Source organism: Macaca mulatta, chromosome 12 (assembly GCF_049350105.2).
Source record: "Macaca mulatta isolate MMU2019108-1 chromosome 12, T2T-MMU8v2.0, whole genome shotgun sequence".
NCBI classification, from domain to species: domain Eukaryota; kingdom Metazoa; phylum Chordata; class Mammalia; order Primates; family Cercopithecidae; genus Macaca; species Macaca mulatta.
Genome location: NC_133417.1, coordinates 147,711,330 through 147,736,297, shown reverse-complemented (window position 1 = coordinate 147,736,297; position 24,968 = coordinate 147,711,330). Strand labels below are relative to the sequence as shown.

The 24,968-nt window shown below is 48.1% G+C and overlaps 1 protein-coding gene and 1 long non-coding RNA gene across 3 annotated transcripts in view; one reads left to right on the top strand and one right to left on the bottom strand.

Annotated features, from left to right (window-relative positions):
• Positions 1 to 886: 886 nt before the first annotated feature.
• Positions 887 to 3,264, bottom strand: LOC144333586 (uncharacterized). The gene is made up of 3 exons (XR_013402344.1): positions 2,903 to 3,264; positions 2,646 to 2,733; positions 887 to 1,210 (listed from the first exon to the last, which is right to left on the bottom strand). It is a non-coding gene; the product is annotated as an uncharacterized LOC144333586 (long non-coding RNA).
• An 8,607-nt stretch (positions 3,265 to 11,871) lies between these two features.
• The window catches only part of LOC100429145 (contactin-associated protein-like 4), a 209,846-nt gene continuing 196,749 nt past the window's right edge, over positions 11,872 to 24,968 (top strand). For both annotated transcript variants that reach the window (XM_077956691.1, XM_015111578.3), the window contains exon 1: positions 11,872 to 12,628. In XM_077956691.1, coding sequence (XP_077812817.1) covers positions 12,544 to 12,628 — 85 coding nt within the window. In that variant the 5' untranslated portion in view covers positions 11,872 to 12,543. The remainder of the gene's footprint in view (positions 12,629 to 24,968) is intronic.

Here is a 24,968-nt window from a genome sequence, read left to right as displayed (position 1 = left end):
CATATGCTTATTTGCTATTTGTCTCTTTGGTGCAATGTCTATTTGGATCTTTTTCTCATTTTTTAAATTGAGTTTTGTGTTTCCTTATTGTTGAATTTTAAGAGTTTTGTGTAGTTTGGATACCAGTTCTTTAACAGATATATATTTTTGCAAATATTATCTCCCAGTCTGTGGCTTGTCTTTTTATTCTCTTAATTTTTAGTATCATTTTGAAAGTTAAATATGTTCCATGGGACAGAGAGGAAACATTAGAGCCCCAGGCATCAGCAAAGAGAGAAAGAGAAACACAGGGTTTCCCTCTGGTCCTATAGGCGGTGGGTAGAGGCCTCTCATGCTTTAAATCATCTTAAATCTTCCACCTGGGACCCTTTATGGCTGTTCTCTTGGCTGAGGGATGCTTCATCCTCTCAGACCTGGCAATGCAATTAACTTCCGTTTATTAATTCAACACCCCTCACGACCTTCGATTCATTCACCAGCAGAGGTCGCTCTGGAGCCAGCTCTGTGCGTGGAGCCGGCTGTGTGTGACTGGGAAGCAGCTGAGCTTGCACACCTGTGCGTGGAGCCGGCTGTGTGTGACGGAGAAGCGGCTGAGCTTGCACAGCTGACTCTCACGCTGTAGGAGTCCACGGCCAGCGAGGCCCACACCTTTAATGCCTCTGAAAAGCCACACTGAACCTTCACTTCTTAGATTCCACCTGACGCTGGCATTTTAGTATAGTTTATTCGAAACATAAAATTGCATCGGAGCATTTTATTGAGGTATCTTGCTGTTTCTTCTTGAATTTTCACTCGGGGAAACCAGCCTCAGGCTCCATAAGGAACTCCTCCACAAATGGCCTGAGAGGCAGTCCTGGGGAGACCCAACCCCTTAGTGGAAGGCAGCAGATGGTCCCGAGGGTCCAATGGGAGGAGGTGATTCTGAGGGAAGGTGCCCCCCCTCCCCTAGCCCTCAACCTGCATTTGCGAAACCCACGGCCACCTTCGGGTAGGAGTGGGGCTGGGGGACGGATGGAGCCAAGGATGGACGGGGGGCCAAACCATCCTGGGCCCCGGGTCACACCGTGGGGCCCCTCGGGTGCTTGGGGAGGGCAAGAGGGGCAGACCTTCGCCGCCTTGTAAGTGGGGTGGACGTGCCAGGCCAGGACTGAGTGGACCGCAGAGAAAAAGGCTGACAGCGAGATGATTTCTGCAGGGCTGATCCCGGGGCCTCAGATACGAGCAGCAAATAATTCCTTGTTATTTTCTCAAGTCCGGGAACACACCGGGTATGTGTAGACACCCCCCACCCCCGCCCCGCTTCCTCTCCTCTTCCTTCCTCCATCTCCGTCTCACTGGGGGCCGCTGGCTCCTGTGCCCCCGCCCAGGTTGGCTTGGTGGCCCTTCATCAGGCCTCTCGACGTCACAGCTCCCTCCTCGGCGGCGCCCCCCCGCGGTCCGCCCCTCCTCAGCAGCGCCCTCCCGCGGTCTCCCCCTCCTCAGCGGCGCCCTCCCGCGGTCCCCCCTCCTCAGCGGCGCCCTCCCGCGGTCCCCCCTCCTCAGCGGCGCCGCCCCGCGGTCCCCCCCTCCTCAGCGGCGCCCCCCCGCAGTTTCCCCCACCTCAGCGGCGCCCTCCCGCGGTCCCCCCTCCTCATCGGCGCCCTCCCGCGGTCCCCCCTCCTCAGCGGCGCCCCCCCGCGGTCCCCCCTGCTCAGCGGCGCCCTCCCGCTGTCCCCCCCTCCTCAGCGGCGCACCCCCGCGGTCCCCCCTCCTCAGCGGCACCCTCCCGCTGTCCCTCCCTCCTCAGCGGCGCCCCCCCGGGATTCCCCCCTGCTCAGCGGCGCCCTCCCGCGGTCCCCCCTGCTCAGCGGCGCCCCCCCGCGGTTCCCCCCTCCTCAGCGGCGCCCCCCCGCAGTTTCCCCCCCCTCCTCAGCGGCGCCCCCCCGCAGTTTCCCCCTCCTCCTCAGCGGCGCCCTCCCGCGGTCCCCCCCTCCTCAGCGGCGCCCTCCCGCGGTCCCCCCCTCCTCAGCGGCGCCCTCCCGCGGTCCCCCCCTCCTCAGCGGCGCCCTCCCGCGGTCCCCCCCACCTCAGCGGCGCCCCCCCGCGGTCCCCCCCTCCTCAGCGGCGCCCTCCCGCTGTCCCTCCCTCCTCAGCGGCGCCCCCCCGGGATTCCCCCCTGCTCAGCGGCGCCCCCCCGCGGCTCCCCCCTCCTCAGCGGCGCCCTCCCGCTGTCCCTCCCTCCTCAGCGGCGCCCCCCCGGGATTCCCCCCTGCTCAGCGGCGCCCTCCCGCGGTGCCCCCCTCCTCAGGGGCGCCCTCCCGCGATCCTCCCTCAACATTTCCCTGCAATGATTTTGGCGGGATTGTTGTGCATCTGCTTCACAACCGGCACCCAGCAGAGCTGATTTTTCATACCTATCCGCGTGCATCCCCCATCCCATTTAGCAGGGGGTAGGGGCTTAAGAAGGGATTTTTGAGGGATATTAAATATTTTCCCTATCAAAGAGAAACCAAGACAGGCCAAACATATCACATGCTCCTTTGCAATATTTCCTGGAAGGTTACTCTAATTACTCATTCGTGTTCCTAGATAACTTGGGGTCGCGTTAGAGAATACACTGATGACAAGACCAAGCCCACAGTCTCCCCTTGCCAGTCTCAGCTCACCTTGGAGGAGCATCTTAAGGGAGTGGGTGCAGCATCTTCCTCGTTAGCAATCCCCAGGACACTCCTTGCTTCAGAGAAGAAGCCAAATCTACACTGGGGTGTGCGGGGGGCAGGTGAATTACACGCTATTGTTTTATGAAAGGCCGGCCCAGTTAAAAGTGATTGTCCTAAACAAAGCTCAGAACAATGAGAGCAGCACCCCAGGCTCGCTGGCGCTGGCCTCAGACCTGCCCTGGGAGCCCACGGCTGTCACTCACAGGCACACAGTCCTGGTGATGGTGTTGGCTGGAAACGTTTGGAAAAGATCACAGCCGCTGAAAACGAGGTTCTAAGGATAGTAAGAAGCATCAAGAATCTTCCTGACGTTAAAGAAACTGGCAGAAAAAAATACAGGAAAATGTGAAAGGCTGTTGAGATGATTTCCTCCCATTGGTATTGGGCACATGGACGGCAGCCCACAGCCTCCAGAGAGTGCGGCCAGCACCGCAGGACCCAGACTTATCCAGGGAGCCAGGGGACCTGTGGTCCACAGGGGTGACGTGTTCACTCACTGATCGTCCAGGGAAGACAGGGGTGACATGTTCACTCACCGTCCGGGGGAGACAGGGGTGACGTGTTCACTCACCGTCCGGGGGAGACAGGGGTGACGTGTTCACTCACTGATCGTCCAGGGGAGACAGGGGTGACATGTTCACTCACCATCCAGGGAGACAGGCGACATGTTCACTCACCGTCCGGGGGAGACAGGGGTGACATGTTCACTCACCATCCAGGGAGACAGGCGACATGTTCACTCACCATCCGGGGGAGACAGGCGACATGTTCACTCACCGTCCGGGGGAGACAGGGGTGACATGTTCACTCACCGTCCGGGGGAGACAGGGGCGATATGTTCACTCACCATCCGGGGGAGACAGGGGCGACATGTTCACTCACCGTCCGGGGTAGACAGGGGTGACGTGTTCACTCACCGGGAGAGACAGGGGTGACGTGTTCACTCACCGTCCGGGAGAGACAGGGGTGACGTGTTCACTCACCGTCCGGGGGAGACAGGGGTGACGTGTTCACTCACCGTCCGGGGGAGACAGGGGCGATATGTTCACTCACCATCCGGGGGAGACAGGCGACATGTTCACTCACCGTCCGGGGGAGACAGGGGTGACATGTTCACTCACCGTCCGGGGGAGACAGGGGCGATATGTTCACTCACCATCCGGGGGAGACAGGGGTGACATGTTCACTCACCATCCAGGGAGACAGGCGACATGTTCACTCACCGTCCGGGGGAGACAGGGGTGACATGTTCACTCACCGTCCGGGGGAGACAGGGGTGACGTGTTCACTCACCGGGAGAGACACGGGTGACGTGTTCACTCACTCACCGGGAGAGACAGGGGTGACGTGTTCACTCACCGTCCGGGGGAGACAGGGGTGATGTGTTCACTCACTCACCGTCCGGGGGAGAAAGCAGTTAGTGTGGTTCATGTGCAAGAGCCAATAAAAACGAGGAAGTGAAGAAATATAAATGAAGCAAAGATGGGGGAAGAAACAGGAAAAGCTCATAAACAAATCACACATCTCAGGTCTGAAAGTGAACCATGATTCAAATTGTTAAGAGGAAACCAAATACTAAATTGTTTCTTTTTGTCCCTGTTTCTATTTTTTTTATTATACTTTAAGTTCTAGCATACATGTGCACAACGTGCATGTTTGTTACACAGGTATACATGTGCCATGTTGGTTTGCTGCACCCGTTAACTTTTCATTTACATTGGGTAATTTCTCCTAATGCTATCCCTTCCCCCTCCTTCCACCCCATGACAGGCCCCGGTGTGTGTGGTTCCCCACCCTGTGCCCACGTGTTCTCATTGTTCAATTCCCACCTATGGTTGAGAACATGCAGTGTTTCGTTTTCTGTCCTTGTGATAGTTTACTCAGAATGATGGTTTCTGGCTTCATCCATGTCCCTGCAAAGGACATGAACTCATCCTTTTTTATGGTTGCATAGTATACAATGGTGTATATGTGCCACATTTTCTTAATCCAGTCTATCACTGATGGACATTTGGGTTGGTTCCAAGTCTTTGCTATTGTGAATAGTGCCGCAATAAACATACGTGTGCATGTGTCTTTATAGCAGCATGATTTATAATCCTTTGGGTATATACCCAGTAATGGCATGACTGGGTCAAATGGTATTTCTAGTTCTAGATCCTTGAGGAATCACCACACTGTCTTCCACAATGGTTGAACTACTTTACAGTCCCACCAACAGTGTAAAGGTGTTCCTATTTCTCCATATCCTCTCCAGCACCTGTTGTTTCCTGACTTTTTAATGATCGCCATTCTAATTGGTGTGAGATGGTATCTCATTGTGGTTTTGATTTGCATTTCTCTGATGACCAGTGATGACGAGCATTTTTTCATGTGTCTGTTGGCTGCATAAATGTCTTCTTTTGAGAAGTGTCTGTTCATATCCTTTGCCCACTTTTTGATGGGGCTGTTTGATTTTTTCTTGTAAATTTGTTTAAGTTCTTTGTAGATTCTGGATATTAGCCCTTTGTCAGATGGGTAGATTGCAAAAATTTTCTCCCATTCTGTAGGTTGCCTGTTCACTCTGATGGTAGTTTCTTTTGCTGAGAACTACAAACCACTGATCAACGAAATAAAGGAGGACACAAATAAATGGAAGGACATTCCATGCTCATGGATAGGAATAATCAATATCATGAAAATGGCCATACTGCCCAAGGTAATTTATGGATTCAATGCCATCCACGTCAAGCTACCAATGACTTTCTTCACAGAATTGGAAAGAACTACTTTAAAGTTCACATGGAACCAAAAAAGAGCCCACATTGCCAAGGCAATCCTAAGCAAAAAGAACAAAGCTGGGGGCATCATGCTACCTGACTTCAAACAATACTACAAGGCTACAGTAACCAAAACAGCATGATACTGGTACCAAAACAGAAATATAGACCAATGGAACAGAACAGACCCCTCAGAAATAACACCACACCTCTACAACCATCTGATCTTTGACAAACCTGACAAAAACAAGAAATGGGGAAAGGATTCCCTATTTAATAAATGGTACTGGGAAAACTGGCTAGCCTTATGTAGAAAGCTGAAACTCGATCCCTTCCTTACACCTTATACAATTATTATATTTTGAATTAACAAAAATTAATTCAAGATGGATTAAAGACTTAAATGTTAGACCTAAAACCATAAAAACCCTAGAAGAAAACCTAGGCAATACCATTCAGGACATAGGCATGGGCAAGGACTTCATGACTAAAACACCAAAAGCAATGGCAACAAAAGCGAAAATAGACAAATGGGATTCAATTAAACTAAATTGTTTATTTATTTAATCCTAAAATATCCCAAGAGAAATTCCAAAGCAATTCAGGGGCCCCATGTACGTTCTCTAAACTCGATAGCCATAACTTATTTGAAGGATTTGGAAAAGGCTGTTCCTTATTTAATGCCATCACCAGAGCAAATCCAAGGAAGCCACAGAGCCACACACCAGCAGCGCACCCCTCCTGCCAAGGCTGGATAGGGAAGGGGACTCCATGGTCAGAGCCTGCGGCTTGTGGAAGTTCAAATCTGGCTGGGTCGTGTAGAGCTGATTTAATTCTTCCCTGCTAACCTCTCTAACTTTGTTTCCAGCCTTAGGCATGAACATGGCTGGGCCCAGCCTAGGTCAGGATGCTCCAGGAAGCCCCAGCGGCAGGGCCTCATGCCCACCCCAAAACCCACTCGGGAAACACTTTGTGCATTCAAACCAAAGAGAAATGCACTTCACAGGACGTCCAACGTGAGCACAGCATCGTCTCTCATAAAATGTTCGTTTTTAGTAAAGAGGTGAAAGCCACTGATAACACAGCCCTCAGGGATGGCCCAGGGGCTACACGGGGTGTAGGGGGGCTACGCTTGGCAAGCAGCCCTGCTTAGAAACCCTCCTTCCTCTCCCCAGCCCCTGTGTCAGTCAAGATCCAGGTCGGATTCCACACCCTCGAAAGCATTTCTGGACCTTCTGCATGGTGAGGTATCGCTCTTGGCTCAGCCAAGGCTGATGGCTGACAGTCATGTGTGCTGTTCATCTACATGTCCGTGGAACTGTAGCCTCCCTATGGGCAGCACCCCCCAGTGTGACCACTGAAAATATCTGCAGGCGGGACACAGGTCCCGGCACCCCCCAGTGTGACCACTGAAAATATCTGCAGGCGGGACACAGGTCCCGGCACCCCCCAGTGTGACCACTGAAAATATCTGCAGGCGGGACACAGGTCCCGGCACCCCCCAGTGTGATCACTGAAAATATCTGCAGGCGGGACATAGGTCCCGGCACCCCCCAGTGTGACCACTGAAAATATCTGCAGGCGCGACACAGGTCCCGGCACCCCCCAGTGTGATCACTGAAAATGTCTGCAGGCCCCGGCACCCCACGGTGTGATCATTCAAAGTGTCTGCAGGTGGCGTCCCAGGGGGCAAGTAGCCGCAGTTCAGAGCCGCTGACCTGGAGGCAAGCACCTGACTTGCTGTAGAAATTACAAAATTGATTCCTGCAGAGCCGTGTCCCCACCCACCAGAGAGATCAGCGTGGAAGCAGCAGTGTGTGAGAGTGTGTGCGTGCAGGCGTGAGTGTGACTGTGCCTGCCTGTAACAAGCTGTGAGTGTGTGTGCACAGGTGCATACGGTGTTATAACATTTCCTTGGGTAAGTTTTCACTTTTTACCGTAGGTAGGTCTTTCTTTTGGAAATCAAATCCTTCCAGAAAAATAGTATTTAAGAAAAAGCTCTCCACAAATAGTGAAAGTTACTTTTAGTCATTTTATATATGTTTATAAAAATATAAAAAATGATTAAAAGTTACTTTTAATTTTATGTGTACATATATGGCTTTCTAACTCTATTTGAATTGTGTAACAAGTAGCTAAAATAAAACGTAAAGTATTACTTGTTTCTGTTAACTAGATAAGTAAGTTTTGGAGTTGGGTGGCAGTTTATTATTATTATTATTATTATTATTTGAGATGATGTCTTGCTCTGTCGCCCAGGATGGATTGCAATGGTGCGATCTCGGCTCACTGCAACCTCCACCTCCCGGGTTCAAGAGATTGTCATGCCTCAGCCTATCAAATGGCTGGGATTATAGGTGCCTGCCACTCCACCCAGCTAATTTTTGTATTTTTAGAAGAGACAGGGTTTTGCCATGTTGGCCAGGGTCATTTTGAACTCCTGACCTCAGGCGATCTGCCCACCTCGGCCCCCAAAGTGCTGGGATTACAGGCGTGAGCCACCGCACCTGGCCTGAGTGACTAAGAAAAGTAGGAAGGAGTAAAATTACAAAGTATAAACTATTTTTATCTCTTGTATTTACTATTTTTCAACACTTTTAAGTATTTCAAACACATAAGCTGCCTGTATTTTTTATTGTCAGATAAATCGATGCTGTGTAATCGTGTTGGTTGATAAAATATTAATAACTTGCATTTTCAGAGCTTTAAATTCCAAAAATCTGATCAATTCAGAGCCTGGCATTAACAAAGTTACTTTGCTAAGCTTGATTAAAATGTTTACAGCTTGGAGGAGCAATTAGAACAATAGAAAATTCACTCCTAGGCATTTATTTCAAAGGACTTGGAGTCCCTCAACCAGAAAGTAAGATAAAACACTTGTTACACAAATGTGGCTCCAAAGCAAAGCCACCGTGGCCGGGGCTGCAGCCTTGGCTTCCCAGTGCCGGAGGGGACGGACAGGCCAGGGAATCTTTGTGCCTGAGCAAGCTCTGCCCACCCCCCACTCCGCCCCCCACACAGGTGGATTCAGAACCCCTCAGCCTCCCAGTGCCAGACGGGAAGGACAAGGCCGGAGTCTTCACGCTCAGCCTCCCACAGCCGGAGGGGACGGATAGGGCTGGAGTCTTCACACCTACACAAGCTCTGCCCACCCCCTGCTCCGCCCCTCACACAGGTGGATTCAGAACTCCTCAGCCTCCCTCAGCCTCCCACAGCCGGAGGGGACGAACGGGGCCAGAGTCCTCAGGCCTACGCAAGCTCTGCCCACCCCCCGCCAGGCCCCCCACAGGTGGATTTACAGCCCACAGCGAATTACACTCACAACTAAATTCGGAAAATGTGTTTTGTATCTTGGATCAAATTCTTAAGTATTTATATTCAATTCAATCTTCCTGTGATAGGAACAAGTGTTCCCCTGAAACCATCTCTATTTGTAATTGCTTGATGATGCAAAAATTTATATGTTGTAAACGTCGGCCGCTGACATTTTTCTCAGCTGTACACCATTAAGCCTGACAATTTAAACAGCGAGGCCCATAATTTAAAACACGCTGTCTAGTATCTGACTACACTTGGCACAATCACAGATTTTCTTTTGTAACAATAACCTATATATTTTAAAAGATCCCCATGCTCTGTACTGTGTCTGTGATTTGGTGACAAACGCGTGGAACAACCCCTTTTTCTTTTCTGTACAGAAGGAGCATCTAGTGCTCAGCTGCTGCACAGAACGGCGCTTAGTTGTGCAAAGAGAATTTCCAGTAAGTCCACTGAAGCTCATTTTATACTGACATTATATATTATTTTTGGTAAAGAAAAAATAGGACAATACAAACTCATCTTCTCCTCCAATCCCCAGAGTGATGAGGTCATTTTTCTTTGCCAGATATCCTTCGTGGTATCAGGAAAACATTCTTTCCAAAAACTCATGTGGTCGGTCTCCATGAACCTGCCAGTCTTCAGTTTGCCTTGGGAGTGTATGGAGCTGGGTTTCTCTTTTGCTCTCCCTCAGGCGCATTATTTGTGAGCGCCCCCTGGCTGAGATTCACAAGGCACGTTGTCTGTGAGACCCCCTGGCTGGGGTCCACAGGGAACATTGTCCGTAAGCCCCCCATCGCCAGGTACCCAGAGGGCATGTGGGGTGACCCCTTCTCAGGGATATTTCTGTGGAGATTTTCACTGGACTGGCCAACTCCGAGATCCCCACTTTGCAGCCTCCCTGAGTTCTGAGGTCAGAGTCAGCGAGTGCAAGGGGTATGTGTGTATGCGGGTGCCATGGCCTGGCGTGTTCCTGCTCGTGTGTCAGGAAGCCTGAGGCCCTGCCGTCCTGGAGGACCTCGCCCGGGTGTGCTGTCACTTGTGATGTGGATCAGAGCCGTGGTGCATTCAGGCAGGCCGACCACTAAATAGTGCATTTGGGAAGTCAGTCATTTCCCTACCAGGTTGATTTCAGTCCTTGGTTGGTAAAGCCCAGACTCTGACAGCTGACGAGAGTGTGTGAGGAGGCCACAGTGCTGCAGGTCAGCTCTGGGCAGAGAGGTCAACCTGGAGTATCTCTTGACCTTGTTCTCCAGGGTTCCTTGCCTGTGGGATCAGAAATAACTCAAATCTTCCTGCAGCTACCCTGATATTTCACCGACAATTGTCTCAGTTGTCAGAGAATGTCATGACAAAGCCATTTGCGGTTTGGAGGCAAACATTAAATACATTCCAAATTCTAAGCATAAAATGCTGAAATAAAGGGGAACATATTGTTTAACAAAAACCCAAAAGGGGTGAGTTGTGATGCCTGAGCTGGCCAGCAGGCTCTTTCCTGGAAGACGGGCGGCAGCCCCCGAGTCCACGCTCGCTGCACCTGCACGGTTGGGGTGGGACCAGTGCTGGGCTTTCCCAGCTTTCCAGGCAAGTTTTGCACCCAACCCTTACTGGAAATATGTGTTTCCTGCCACTTTTTGATGAGTAATGTCTAATTTTGTTTCCAGTTTGCAGTCAGTAGCAATTAGAAACATGAACACCCTCACACAGACGCACCGAGAGTGGTCATTCAGGGAGACAGGACCTTCAGAACGCCAGAGGTACAGTACAGGTCTCCAATGTCTCCTGACAGCAGACGGGACACCGTGGAGAGGGCGCTTTTGGTCAACCCACCACCATGGGGCTGTGGGGGTCATGGGCCCCTCGCTCCCACGCCATGGGGGGACCTGCATACTCTCTGGGCCTGGCAGGGCTGTGAGGGCCATGAGTCCCTGGCTCCCTCGCCATGGGGGGTCCTGTGCACCTCCTGGGCCTGGCACTTCCTGAGCATGGACGGCTCGGCCCTGGGACGCCCTAGAGGAGGGCCTGGCGCAGGGATGTGGAGCTGCTGTGGGGGCCACGAGGAGTGTCCTGTGTACCCAGCACATTGTCTCTGAGGGGTGGGCTCCTGCCAGGCTCTCAGGATACCTCCTCCAGCTGCACCTGGCCAGGCCTGGGAGCAGGTATCATCCTCTGCACTTCTCAGATGGAAGCTGGGGCATCGCTGCAGTGGGGGACGATTCTCTGGAAAGCACCGTGGAGGGAGGGGCTGCAGCCTTGCCTCCAGCCCCTAGGACTGGCCCTGGCCCTGCTGCTGTCAGCAGCCGTGGGGGTCCTCCCATGGGAGATCCCCTCTGAAAGCCCCCCGCCCTTCAGGATCAGCCTCATCCTCTCCAATAGGCAATGCCCCTCTTGGGTGATCCTCGGGAAAAGTAATCCTCTGTCCCAAAAGTGCTTCTGGGTCCAGTGCTCCCGGGTGCCTTTCATGGTCATGGGTGTGTTGATCCCTTTTAAGTTTTCCTCTGAATCCCTTCCATGTGAAAAATCCAGCGTAGAGTTTCCATGGAATGAGGATTCTTTGGCTGTAATTCATGGGAACAGAGGCCCTTTCACTGGCCCTGCTGCCGCCTCGGGGATCAGGCACCTGTGCCCCCTGGCACGGGATAGCCTCGGCCTCAGGACCCCGGGTCCAGCCTCCCCACCTGTTCTGTGAAGGAGCCGGTTTCTCCCGAAGTTCTCTGTGGTGCACATGCTCCTGATGTGTTTATTCTGTAGGACACCAGCCACTCTGTTCTGATCGTCCTTAACAAAGAGTGTCCGACATGCTGTTCCGGAGGGCGCCTGTCCTGGAGGAAGCTTTCCTCAAAGACCCCGACCCTCCACCCTGCCTCTGCCCCTGTGCAGGGTCTTCAGCCTTTTCTTTGGGATCGCTCCCCTTCGACTCCACGCTTCTGTGGAGTGGTTATGGGATCTGAGGGAGTCAGCCTCCTTTGCCACAGCCAGCCTTCATTTTAAAATTTGAAATCTACCAAGTTAAAGTCATTTGATACATTTAATTGCCATAATCTCACTTCCCAGCGTGGAAACAAGAAACAGAAACACCCTCTGGGAACATCAGGCAGGATTTTGACAAACCAGCAGGCCGTGCCTCTTGCCAGGTGACAGAAACTTACCTGGGAAAGACGTTGCCGCTAAAACAATGCCTTTTATAGAAACAGAAAAGGACAAACTCGCTTCCCAGAAGCCTGTTACACAAACGAGGCCTGGTTTTCCCTGCTCCGCCTCGTTTTGAGCTGACATAGGACACAGTTCTACGGGAATGTCCCCGGCAGGAGGGGTGGCAGGTCTGGCCCCTTCCCGGCTCCCTCCGCCAGGGACAAGCAGCAGAGAGAGGGAAGCCCGCGAGGGGAGGAGCTGCGCCTCTCCCTCCCTAGCGCAGCTGTGGGGAGAAGGTTTGAGGTTTGCTGGTGAAGGAGCCGGAGGAGGGAGCTGCGCGGTGAGCCGAGTCTGCCTGGTGCCGGCCACAGCGCTCTGGCTCTGCTCAGCCCCACCTGTCCGCGGGTCCAGGCAGGAGGGACGCGGGCCAGGGACGCTCTGCCCTGCGGGGGAGTCAGGAGGGGGCGCCCGCTAGGGAGAGGCAGGGCTGGCCTGGTGCTTGGAGCCTGCTGAGGGAGAGAGAAGGAGACAGGGGGCAGCTGAGAGAGAGAGAGAAGCTCCGGAGAGGAGCAGGAGCAGCGCAGGCTCCGACACACGGAGCAGCACCGGCTGGAGCCCGGGAGCCTGACGGGACCATGGGGTCGGTCCCCGGAGCCTTCCTCCAGACGCTGCTTGTGTTATCCGCGCAGAGCTGGGGCGCAGCCCTGGCAGGAAGCCCGTGTAAGTACCGCAAATGATCTAAAACTTGCAAGGGCGCCCCGGAACTTTGAGCCGTGTGGTTTTATTCTGTTGTTGGTGTTTAGAGCTGGGATCACAGGACGTGTTTCTGAAAATGAATCATCTTGAAAATAAAACGAACGGGAACCTGCTAAGTGCAGCCCCAAGTAGGACCAGCTTAGGTCGGCTTCGCCTCCGCAGCGCTGTTTTCCCGGCTCAGCCCAAGAGCGGCGTGGTGCCCTCGGCTGGTCCTGAATATTCCTTAGGAAAGCGCGAGTTGTGGTAAAACCGGACTCGGGCAGGTCGGTTCCTTTCGGAGGACTCGTTTCAGAGGAACGGGTCGGAGGGGCAAGTGAAGGCAGGCTCCGAACCGGCTGCCTTTGACGTTAGCCGTTCTCAGGCTTGCGGGGGACCAGGCTACACCGTCAGCATTAAGGAGACACCTGGGTGCTTTGGATACGCTGCCCGCTCCGGCAGGTGCGGCGCTCCAGCCTCAGAGGCAGCATCGCTTGGGCGTCCCTGAGAAAGGCTTCCCAAGGCTTCGTTTTTAAAAGAAGTATTTCACTTAAAGGAAAACTCCCCACTTTTGCTCTCCCGCAAATAGCCAGTCACTGAAAGGGTCACGGAAATGATCATCCTTTGAATTGTGTGGTGACATCTTATTTCCTTCTAGTTCACTCAGTCTCCCGTTTCTGTTTTTGTCAGTTCAGAGGGATTAGTCTTTATTTCTAGACCAGCACTGTGGATCTAACCCAAGGATGTTATCCAACGTAATTCAGGACACAATTCACCATGCATCTCACCGCATCAGAAAAGTGTTTTAGGAGTCATGCCTGGCTAGAAATATCCGCCAAGAAACTGTCCCTCTTCCCAATCAACACCCTGTGGGACAGAGCACCTTCTCTCCTCCTCCTCGAATCACACTTTTTCTCTTTCCCTGGCAGACCCTGCCACAGACTCCCTGCCAAGTACCTTTGAGGGCTCAGGCATGAGAGCAGGCAGTGGGCACATGTGCCAAGCCAGGTGGTGAGCCCCTCTAGGAGTTTGCGAGGGGAGAGCCCAGGCACTGGGGATGCAGGCAGCCCCCTGGGGGTGGTTGCTGTGGGTGGCACTGCCTACCTTGGGGGCTGGAGAGGGCTTCCCAGGGGCCTCTGCCCCAGGAGCCGCACACCTGGGCAGGAGGGCCCGAGTGCCCTCAGGGTGGCAGCTCCCAGAACCCGGAACTTGGTTCCTGTTGGCAGGCACTGCACTGTCCTCCAGAGGCAAGTTCAGCTGTATTATGAGAACTCATGATTTAGGGAAAGGAGACATTAACGCACATGGCAGAAGTGCCTGAGCCCTGCAGTGACATTGGCACTTTCTGTAGAAAGAAAGGAAAAAAGTATGACTCTCAGAAGCGATGGGTAACTTGCCAAGGGGCGGCTTACGATAACCTCCTGGCGGGCACTAGAGGTCACTCGCAGGCCTCCGGGAGGCTCCACGCCTGTCAGACCTGCCCCTCCAGGGAGCTGTGGGTGTTGGGGATGAACACAGCTTCGGTGGACGCGGAGGGGCTGGTGGTTGCTTCCAAAGTGCCTTCCTCTGTAGGGTGGAAGTTACAGTGCTTCATGAATTCCATGGAATCTGATGACTTCAGAGGAACAAAGTCCATTTTTAGAAGCGAGAGATGTGCATGTGGTCATTGCTTGTTCATCTAATTGGACAGGATTCTGTAAGTGGCAGAAATACTGGTGCAGACTTGAGAAATGAAAATTCTGTTTCCACAAAGATGAAATTCAGTGCATGAATAAGACACCACATGCATGTGGTCTCAGGTGACACACGTTGTTTCCTTTTGAAAAATAGTTTGAACTACTCACATGATTCCTCCAGACAAGACACTGACTTGGCGGATTGACACAGTCCCGGAGAGCAGGAGAGGCACGGCTCCCACATGGCCCCATGCTCCCTTCCTCTCGCTGCCCAGCACCCTCTGCACCCCCTGGCTGCCTGGGGTCGGTGGGGCTGCCCCAAACCTGGGGCACTTTTCCTTGAGCACTGAGGGTCTCATGACACAAGAGGGACTCCCAGTGAGAGGGTCCTGATCTGGGAGGACTGTTCCTTGTCCTTCAGGGCATGCCGTGCTCCCTTCCTGTCGCCAGGGATGACTGTGTTAAATGAACCTCTTCTCTGGGTTAGGGATAGGGTTAGGGCTTAGGGTTAGGGTTAGGGTTAGTGTTAGGGTTAGGGCTTAGGGTTAGGGTTAGCGTTAGGGTTAGGGCTTAGGATTAGGGTTAGGGTTAGTGCTTCAGTTGTCGAGCACACAGCAGCAGCGTTGGTGTCTGGCCGTGCCTGCTGTGTCCACAGGCTCCTGCTCCGGCTGTGGGTGGCAGTTTTACCTCCTGGGGAGTGGCGTTGGTGCACAACTGTCCTGGAGGCTGAGAGCTTCTGTCTGAGCATCGGGGATACAGAATAAATTTCAAGTTGTCTTGTTATGTAATTTCCACTAGGATCTTCTGTTTACTTCTCCTTCTACAAAAAAAAAAAAAAAAAAAAGTTTCCCAGAGCATAGATTCCTTACAGCCAAGCCAATATGGCATGGACATCTTTGCTCTGTGCTGCAGGGGAAAACCGATGCCTTTTGCCTAGAAAACCTTGTTTTTGATCCACTGATAGCAGAACGTGCCTTTTCTGACAGCTCCGAGGAGTCACACCTGTTTCTCTTCCAGAAATCACAGATTTCTGGGGTCCGATCTCAGCTCTGGCATGAAGCACAGCCCTCTAACAACACCTGGACCAAATGTCCCTCCCTTTAGACTCATCAGCACCAGTCAGCTGACTCTGTTTACCATAGGGCTGCAAAATGCTGGCTTCATCTCTCACCCATTCCCTCTGCAGTTACTCCTGGGTGTGCAACAGTGATCCTACTCCCTGAAGTAAGCACCCACCTGCCTGCAGTGGGCTCTCCTTCATTCCTGTTTTCAATGGGAATTCACTGGGCTGAAATCCTTCCCTTTCCTGTTGATGCTGAAACCTGGCTTGTCCTGTCGGCCAGTGGAGCCCCTGCTGTGGCTTCTGCCTTGTGTCCTCATTATCTCAGTATGTCCCCGCCCAGCTCCAGAACAACCATTTCTCAAAGGAATCCCAGGTCCTTCCGGGGGAAATGGAATTTCGACACAGACTTGGTGCTGGGAGCTGCTTCTTGGTGGCTGGGGTGTTGTTGATCTGGACCCATCGTGGCCAACTTCACAAATGCCAGGTACCCTGACCTCAGTTCCTGTCCCGCCCCACAGGGTCCTATTTTGCCTTCCAATGCTCATGCTTTTTTTTTTGTTCCCCCCCCCCCCCCACCTTAACAGGCACAGGCCACCACTCCCAGCTAATTTTTAAGTTTTTTTTGTGGAGATGGGGTCTCACTATTTCATCCAGGCTGGTCTCAGTCTCCTGGCCTCATGTGATCCTCCTGCTTTGGCCTCCCAAAGGGCTGGGATTACAGGTGTGAACCACTGTGCTCTGCCCATGATTTCTTTTTAAGTTTCTGTTATGCTTCTTCCATCTTCCACAGTGAGAATCTTGTCTCCCAGCATGGATGCATTAAAGCGACAAGAATTCAAGACCTGTCTGTAGCTCCATTCGTCCTCCTTTTTTCAGATGCTGCATCCACACATTGCTGGGGTTTCCCCCCCCCGCAGGGTGGCTATGTTGCTTGTTTGACGTATGTTCACGTATGCTTGTTGCTGTTTGATTCCACTTTGGGGTCGATTTGTTTTTCACCCACCTTCATTAGTTTCTAATGTATACTTTCTGTGCTTTTGCAAACATTAGCAACTATATGTGTTATTTTTAAATTTCTCATTTGCTACACAAAATGCTATGTATGTTCCTTTGTTTTTTCACTTAGTATATCCCAGGAGTTACTCTCCGTCAGTTCATTAAAATTCCCTTCTTTCCTTAGAACGACTGCACAGCACCTGTTTTATCACTGTACCAATTTCTTATATGTATATATACATAGTTTCCAATATTTGGGGACTAAAATAAAAAGGCCACAAATAATGTTCTGCCTACACATTTTTAACTTGGTGGTGGTATGCATTCAGGGCCAAGACATGAGATTACTGGGTCGAAGGGTGAGTACATTGATGGGTATTGCTCAGTTCCCCTCCCCTGGAGGTTACCATTTTGCTCCCATTTACCAGATACTCCCCAGCGATGTCTGAGAGGCCCATTGCTCCCCAACCTGATGGCTGGAAATAGGATCTTAATGTGGTTTTGATTCACATTTCTCTTATTATCAGTAAAGTTGTGCATATTTTCATATATTTAAGTGCCATCTATAAATGAATTGTCCAGTAATTTCACTTACATTTTTGTAAGGTTTTGTTGTTTTACTTCAGTTTTAAAAACCCCTATTTATCAGAGCTATCAGCTCTTTATGACATAACTTGCAAATATTTTCTCTTGTTATCTCTTTCTTGATATTGTTTACACGGTTCCCACTTTTTTGGAGGGGTAGAAGCTAATCTACAGCTTTTGAAATTTCATCAAACTTAGGGGCCCCCATCCTGGCATCTGAGTGAAACATTATTTTCTGCATCTTTATCTCTGATCCATTTAGAATTTATTCCTGTGTGTGGTGTGAAGAAAAATTTAACTTGAAAATTTTTCCAAATGGCAACCAAGGAACCACAGCATAATTTACTAAAAGCATGCTGCCTCAGTGCTGTGAGAATTATCTCTACACTAAAATTGATTTTTCTGGGTATACTCACATCTGCTTCTGTCTAACTACTCTTTCTACTTGTCCACTTTGAAGAACTTTACATTTTAATATTTTCATGGGATATTTCCTGGAATATATGTGTATATATACATATTTATATAATTTCTCCATTATGCTTGTGTGTTGATTTTTCCAAAGTATTTTAGTCAACTTTTCTAGCTTCAGAAAGAGGAAGAAGCTTGTTGGGATTTGAACTAGATTACTTTAAAATTCTAAATTAACTTATGGATAAATAAATTCTTGAAATCTTGAACAAAAATGTCTTTTCTTGTTTCCAAGTGTATGCTTCTGTCTTTCAGCAGTGTTTCTACTTTAATTCTGTAGCTTTTACAACTTATTAAGTTTATTCATATGTACTTTTTTGCTGTGGTAAATTGAGTTTTCTTTTTCATTATGTCTTCTAACTAATCTTTTTTCTGTGCACATGAAAGATCCTTTTATATTGGTTTTCTATACTGTTACATTACTGGATTCTTGAGCTATTTTTGGTCATTAATGCTGTGAAGTTTTCCAAATATATGATTCATCTGAGAAGAAAAATATTTTACTTCTTCATTAGTTTTTTAGGCTGACTCTGTTGGTTTTCTCATGTCTAATTATATCGAATAATTCCTCCAACACAGAGTGAATTGTGTTGTGTTTTTTTTCTCCATTTTCTGTGTCTGGAATAATCTATGTGGCATTAGGATTATTCTGCCTCTCAGAGTTTGGAAGAATGACCTATACAACCCTTTGGGCCTGGTGCTTTTTACCGTTCTGTGCATGGGTTTGTTCTGTGGTAACTTCACTTTTTTTTTTTTTTTTTTTTAACATAAATTGATTTAAGCTATCTCTAATTTTGCCGAACTATACTTTACTAGAAATTCCATCTGCTTTTCAGATGTATTTGCATAATGATGTACAAATTAGCTTTGTATCTTTAATGTCTTCTATTGCAATATTTCTTTCTTTTTCTTTTTTTTTTTTTTTGAGACCGTCTCGCTCTGTCACCCAGGCTGGAGTGCAGTGGCGTGATCTCGGCTTGCTGCAAGCTCTGCCTCCTGGGTTCACACCGTTTTCCCGCCTCAGCCTCCCGAGTAGCTGGGACTACAGGCGCCTGCCACCATGCCCGGCTAATGTTTTGTATTTTTTTTAGTAGAGACAGGGTTTCACCATGTTAGCCAGGATGGTCTCGATCTCCTGAGCTCGTGATCTGCTTGCCTCAGCCTCCCAAAGTGCTGGGATTACAGGTGTGAGCCAACACGCCCGGCCTGCAATTTTTTTTTTTTAATACTTTAAGTTCTAGGGTACATGTGCACAATGTGCAAGTTTGTTACGTATGTATACGTGTGCCATGTTGGTGCAATTTTTATTTCTTATTTTCAATTTGGGGTTTTGGTGCTATCTTATTTTTTCTTCATTATTTGTCTGATGGTTTGTCTGTTATGTTAATTTTTTTCAAAGAACCTATATTTTATTAATTTGATTCACTCTTCCTGTTTCTACTTTATTAACTTTAGCTTTTACCTATATTATTTTTTCTTTTGTTTTGTTTTGTTTTTTGCTTTATTTTTATTTATTTATATATTTTTAGATAGAGTTTCACTCTGTCACCCAGGCTGGAGTGCAATGGCGCGATCTCGGCTCACAGCAACCTCTGCCTCCCAGGTTCCAGCAGTTCTCTTGCCTCAGCCTCCCAAGTAGCTGGGATTATGGGCACCCACCACCACGCCCCGCTAATTTTTGTATTTTTAGTAAAGATGGGGTTTCACCATGTTGGCCAGGCTGGTTTCGAACTCCTGACCTCGTGATCTGCCCCCCTGCTCGGCCTCTCAAAGTGCTGGGATTACAGGTGTGAGCCACTGCACCTGGCCTTATTTTGGTTTAAACAGTGGTTCTTTGGCTATTTAAGTGGACAGTTTGATTCATTATATTTTCATTATTTTATTTATATTGATGTATATTTTTAAGGGTATAAAATTTCATCTGGTTATTTTAACTGTACCACCAAGAATCAATCTGAAATGTAGTGTGTTCATTGTCACTAATTTATATGAATTCTTGTATTTTGTTAGTTTCCCCTTTTATATAAAAATTACTTAATGGAGGATTTAATGTTTTCCATCTGAAAGGATCATTTTGTTTCATTTTAATTTGTTGTTTATTACATTGTGATCAGATATTAATATTCATAACATTCCTGTTTTATGAGAATTACTAATTTTTTGATTAATTATATGACCAGTGTTTTGTGGAGGCTGCATATCTTCTTAAGAGAAAAATTCTTATTATCTGGATATAGGTTTTTAGTTATGTCTATAAGATTTTCTTTACTGATTAGGCTGTATCATCCTGTATATTTTACTTAATTGCCTCTTGTTCTTAGAGGACTGTTTTAAGATCTGCAATTAGTACTTCTGTTTCTCTGCATCATTCTGTAGTTTCTGCTGTGTGTGGGTGGCTGCTGTATTATCTACTCAAAGGTATTTATCACTATTCCATTGTTGTGAATTGTTGCTTTGTGGTTGTAGAATGGTCTTTTCTGGGTCTGCACCTGAAGCCGTGAATTCTACCCTGTCCTGTGTCAGGGCTGCTCAGCCACTCTCTATGTCCTTGCTTTTGTCACGAGGCTGCTGCAGCCCGTCTGGGTCATGGTGAGTCATGCTGCCTCAGCTGTGTCTGTTGTATTCACAGCAGATGGAGACTTCTTCCTTCAGGAGACAATTTCGAAGCCTCCCTCCACTCTTCCTTTCAGTGAGCGTGCTAGGCACCCACACACCCTGATTGAGCTTAGAATTCTGCACTGGGATTCTACAGTCAGTATGTCCCTGTTCTCGGAGGTTTGCCATGTTTGCTCCTTTTTATTTCTTTCTGAATTTCTTTTTAAATTTCTTTTTAAAACCTTCTTTGGGAGGTTTACCTTTTTGCTCTACTGGTTATCTTTGCAGTTGTAGCTTATGTGATGCTCTTATTGGCATTTACAGTTGGGTTTGTGTGTTTTATATGATATTGGGATCAACTTTGTATCACAGTAATAATCAATGATCTTCTCCTGCTTTTCTATCTTGTTCTATGCCCATATTTTTCTTGTATTCTTTCTACTTTCTCAGGACATCCAATAATTATATACTGTTCTTCCATCCACAACTCCACCTGTGGTTTAATCTCAAATCTACAGCTAAATACATTAAATGGGGAGGGCAGTCCTTGTGTCAACGTGATCCCGGTCACCCCCTGGGTTATATAACGACACCTCATCTGTGGAGCATGACCTCAGTCATCTCTTGGTTAGACGAAGTCTGCTCACCTGGGGAGAGTGACCTGGTCATCTCTAGGTTAGACAAAGCCCCCCTCACCTGTGGAGTGTGACCCCCCCCATCATCCCAGGTTAGATGAAGCCCGTTCACCTGTGGAGGGTAACGTCGGTCATCTCTGGGTTAGATGAAACCTGCTCACCTGTGGAGTGTCCCTCAGATTCTTGGCTCAGAGTGACTTTACCCTTATTCATGTTTTATTGAGGATCCCAATTAGCTTTTACTTATGTAGGTTAGATCTGTCCATAGTTACCATAGTAGAAATTAAAACTGAAAAATTTAAAAATGTTTAATTAAAAACATTTGTTAAAAGCAACTGCATGCAAATTACATGTTAATAGAATAATATGTTTTATTAACATTAACTTTATTTTTAAATCACAGACAATAGTAATAATAATATGGGTTTGTGTTTGCAAATTTTAATGCCTAGCTTCATGAAAGACACCTGAATCCTCACATTTCTTGCATTTAACTTCTGATGTTCTTTCAATGGATGTATATGAAGCAAAGCTGGCCTCATGCAAATAAGTAATTGATTGGGAAAAGGTGCAGTTTTGACAGATGTTTTAGATAATTTTGGCTATGTCATGAATCCTCTGTAAACTCATGGTACACTCAGAGAGAATTAAGACAAATAGACAAATATAATCTTAATATATTTATATAAATGGCCTGGCATTTTGGACCCCTGATAGAGTCTTCAGGTCTCCATACAGAGAATTGCTGTAGAGTGAATTCCTGAGGAAGTATTTGTGCTCTGGGTCCCCAGAAGCCATAAACACTGAAATCTGCTTTTCTACAGCGTTGATGCTGGGAGGGCAATTTAGCAGGGTATAAAATCCCTGTCTTACACTTTCTCTCCATGTGTGTCCTAGGTGGGCTGATTTATTGCTGTCTCTGCATAATGTGTGGCTCATGAGAAGTGTCTCAGTCAGATTTTTTACTCACTTTGCTAGTAATGTGGCCATTTTAATCTAGGGATCATCATTTTTTATTTCATATTTAAATCCTAATAGTTTTAGTGAGTGTTTCTTGAATCTGAATGTTCTGGGTCAATATCCTCAGGCACATGGTGGTTCCTTTCAAAATGAAATTTTAGGTTTTCTCTTATTTCTAGGAAGGTTGTCTGGATTAAAATGTTAAATATTACTTTCTAATTTTATTTTATATTTTAGAACTCATAAATATATGTGGAACTTTTTTTTTTTTTTTGAGACAGAGTCTCGCTCTGTCACCCAGGCTGGAATGCAGTAGCGTGATCTTGGCTCACTGCAAGCTCCACCTCCTGGATTCATGCCATTCTCCTGCCTCAGCCTCCTGAGTAGCTGGGACTACAGGTGCACACCGCCAAGCCCGGCTAATTTGTTTTTTCTTTGTATTTTTTAGTAGAGACGAGGTTTCACCATGTTAGCCAGGATGGTCTCGATCTCCTGACTTTGTGATCCACCTGCCTCCGCCTCCCAGAGTGCTGGGATTACAGGCATGAGCCATCGCACCTGACCTGGAACTGTTTTACTTACCTTTCATTATAAACACCTTTCTCTGACTAGTTTTTCAAAATCTTATTTTCATTTTCTAGCATGTATTCCTGAAGTTCTTCCATGTCCTTCATTAAATTTTCATTTGCATAAACTCTCTCTGAGCACCCTGTAAATTTCTCTTAATTGATAATTTTTTTTTTTTTCTGAATTAGATCAATTCTCCCTCAATTTCTTTTATACGGTCCACTTATATTATTTTTTATAAATACATTTCTGATTCTAGACTTTTCTTTGTATCTACACATTTTTGTTTGAGGATATTTAATTCTGTCTGGGATATTGTCTATAACTTTCCAAGGCTTTGTGCTTGGCCTTCATTTGGAGGTGTTCAGCAGCTGAAATGGTTTCATTCTCATTTTATATTTTGTCTCAGAGTTATCTGAATGTGTTCTTTTGATTTGTTTTATACCTAGGCATTCTGTGGGTGGGGTCCTGTCCCAGGATGCCCCCTCGGTTGGTGGGACGGTGTTTAAATTCTCAGTGGGCGGCGCTGGTTGCAGTGAGTGGGTGGAAGGAGCGGCTGCCACAATGAGCCTGTGCTTTCCCAGTTGTCTCACTTCCTCTTTCCTCGCGGCCTGGTCTCCAGGAGCTGCTTTCTTTTCCCCCCACCTCCCTCCCCAGAAGCAATCTTTTCTCTCCCTCTCCCCTCTCCTCTCCACCCACCAATGCCACCTCGTCCACCGCATGCCACAGGCAGGGGTGTGCGGAATTTTATTTGCAATCTTGTTTGGCTTATAGTTTTGGGGGAGTGTGTGTGAAGGTACCTGTGTTTGGGCGGCCACTATTATCCTGGGATTATTTTCTGCCGCTGTTTGGAAGTGCCATGAACTTGTATCACTTCCAAACAGGGCAGTTTCGAGATTCCAGGAGACCCCGGGGCTCGTTACGTGCCCTGCATCTTCCCTCCTGTTAGAGGAAGAGCAGGCTTCCATGCGTGTCTAAAAGAATGGCACAAGCTCTCCGGCTGCCAGAAGCAACCTCCACATCTGTATTTTAGAACTGCTGGATGAATGTTTTAATTGTCTCATTTATCCAATTAATGGCTTTATTATAAATATCTCCATATTTTGATTCTTGTTATTTTTCCTTATTACCTTTGTACACTAGGTGAATTTGGCTTTTTCTTCTAAATATATGGGTAGAGGATATATTGTTGAGTGCATGTTAATAGAATAGGTGTTTAGTTAATTAACTAGGATTGGGGGAAAATAGTCACAAAGTACAGACTATTGTGTCAGTGAACATTTCAATTGCTAACTTTTAAAGTTGCTCTTTAATTTAACAGCTATCTAATTAATAAAAAGACAGTTAAGAGTAATATCCATCATCTTTAAATTATCTTTGGTAAAAAATACCGAAGTTAGAGTTTGTCATTTTGAGTTGCAACAAATTCTGATCCACAGATTCCACTTTCCTCATATTCCACGAATACAGGAAACTTAGGGCTTAGGAAGTCTGTGCTTGCTAAGCAGGTATAACAGCACTTATGAAACAATAGCGTTTATTCTGAAATCAGAAAGAACATTTAAAATAGGTCATATAGTAAGTAGAGACCAAGGAGAGAAATTTCAAATAATCAAAGGAGCTTAAATTCACTACTTTTCCTTTAAGATCAAGAATGTAGGCCAGGCACAGTGGCTTACCCGCCTGTAATCCCAGCACTTCGGGAGGCCAAGGCTGGTGGATCACCTGAGGTCAGGAGTTCAAGACCAGCCTGACCAACATGGTGAAACCCCATCTCTACTAAAAATACAAAAATTAGATGGGCGTGGCAGCAGGTGCCTGTAATCCCAGCTACTCAGGAGGGTAAGGCAGGAGAATTGCTTGAACCCAGGAGGTGGAGGTTGTAGTGAGCTGAGATCAGGTCTCTGCACTCCAGACTGGGGGTCAGAGCAAGACGCCATCTCAAAGCAAAAACAAACAAAAGAATGTAAGTTGAATATGAAATGATTAAAAATAAGTTTCATCAACTCTTGAGAAATATGAGACAAGTAGTTTTCCTACAAGTCTAGGTTCAAATAAACTGCATTACAGAAGAAAAATAGGATTGACTGTTGGCCTGTTCTCCCGCTTAGTTTGGTTTGTTTGTTTTTAAATGAGTTCTTGCTCTGACCCCCAGGCTGGAGTGCAGTGGCAGGATCATAGCTCACTGAAGGCTTGACCTCCCAGTCTCAAGCAATCCTCCTGCCTTAGCCTCCCGAGCAGCTGGGATTACAGGCACCTACCACCACTCCTGGCTGAGTTTTGTGTTTTTAGTAGAGACAGTGTTTCACCACATTGGTCAGGCTGGTCTCCAACTCCTGACCTCAGATGATCCGCCCGCCTTGGCCTCCCAAAGTGCTGGGATTACAGGCGTGAGCCACCGCACCTGGCCTGTTTGCTTGTTTTAAATGAATTCTTGCTCTGTTCCCCAGGCTGGAGTGCAGTGGCATCATCATAGCTCACTGCAGCCTCGACCTCCCAGGCTCAAGTGATCCTACTGCCTTAGCCTCCTGGGTAGCCGAGAGCGTAGGCGTGTGCCACCACACCAGCCCTGTTCTCTCATCTCTGTTATGGGTCGTTTAATAGCTCTGATGTCAGGACCCAACGTTCTTCATAGTGACTGAGAATATCCTCATTTGACTGAATGCTTTTTTTGTGGGGAAAAAGCATTGAAGTGTCAATGGTTCTGGGCCATTCTGGTTGACCAACATTTAGAATAATTGTAGTGTGTGTGTTTACACACAGACACAGGTACATACACA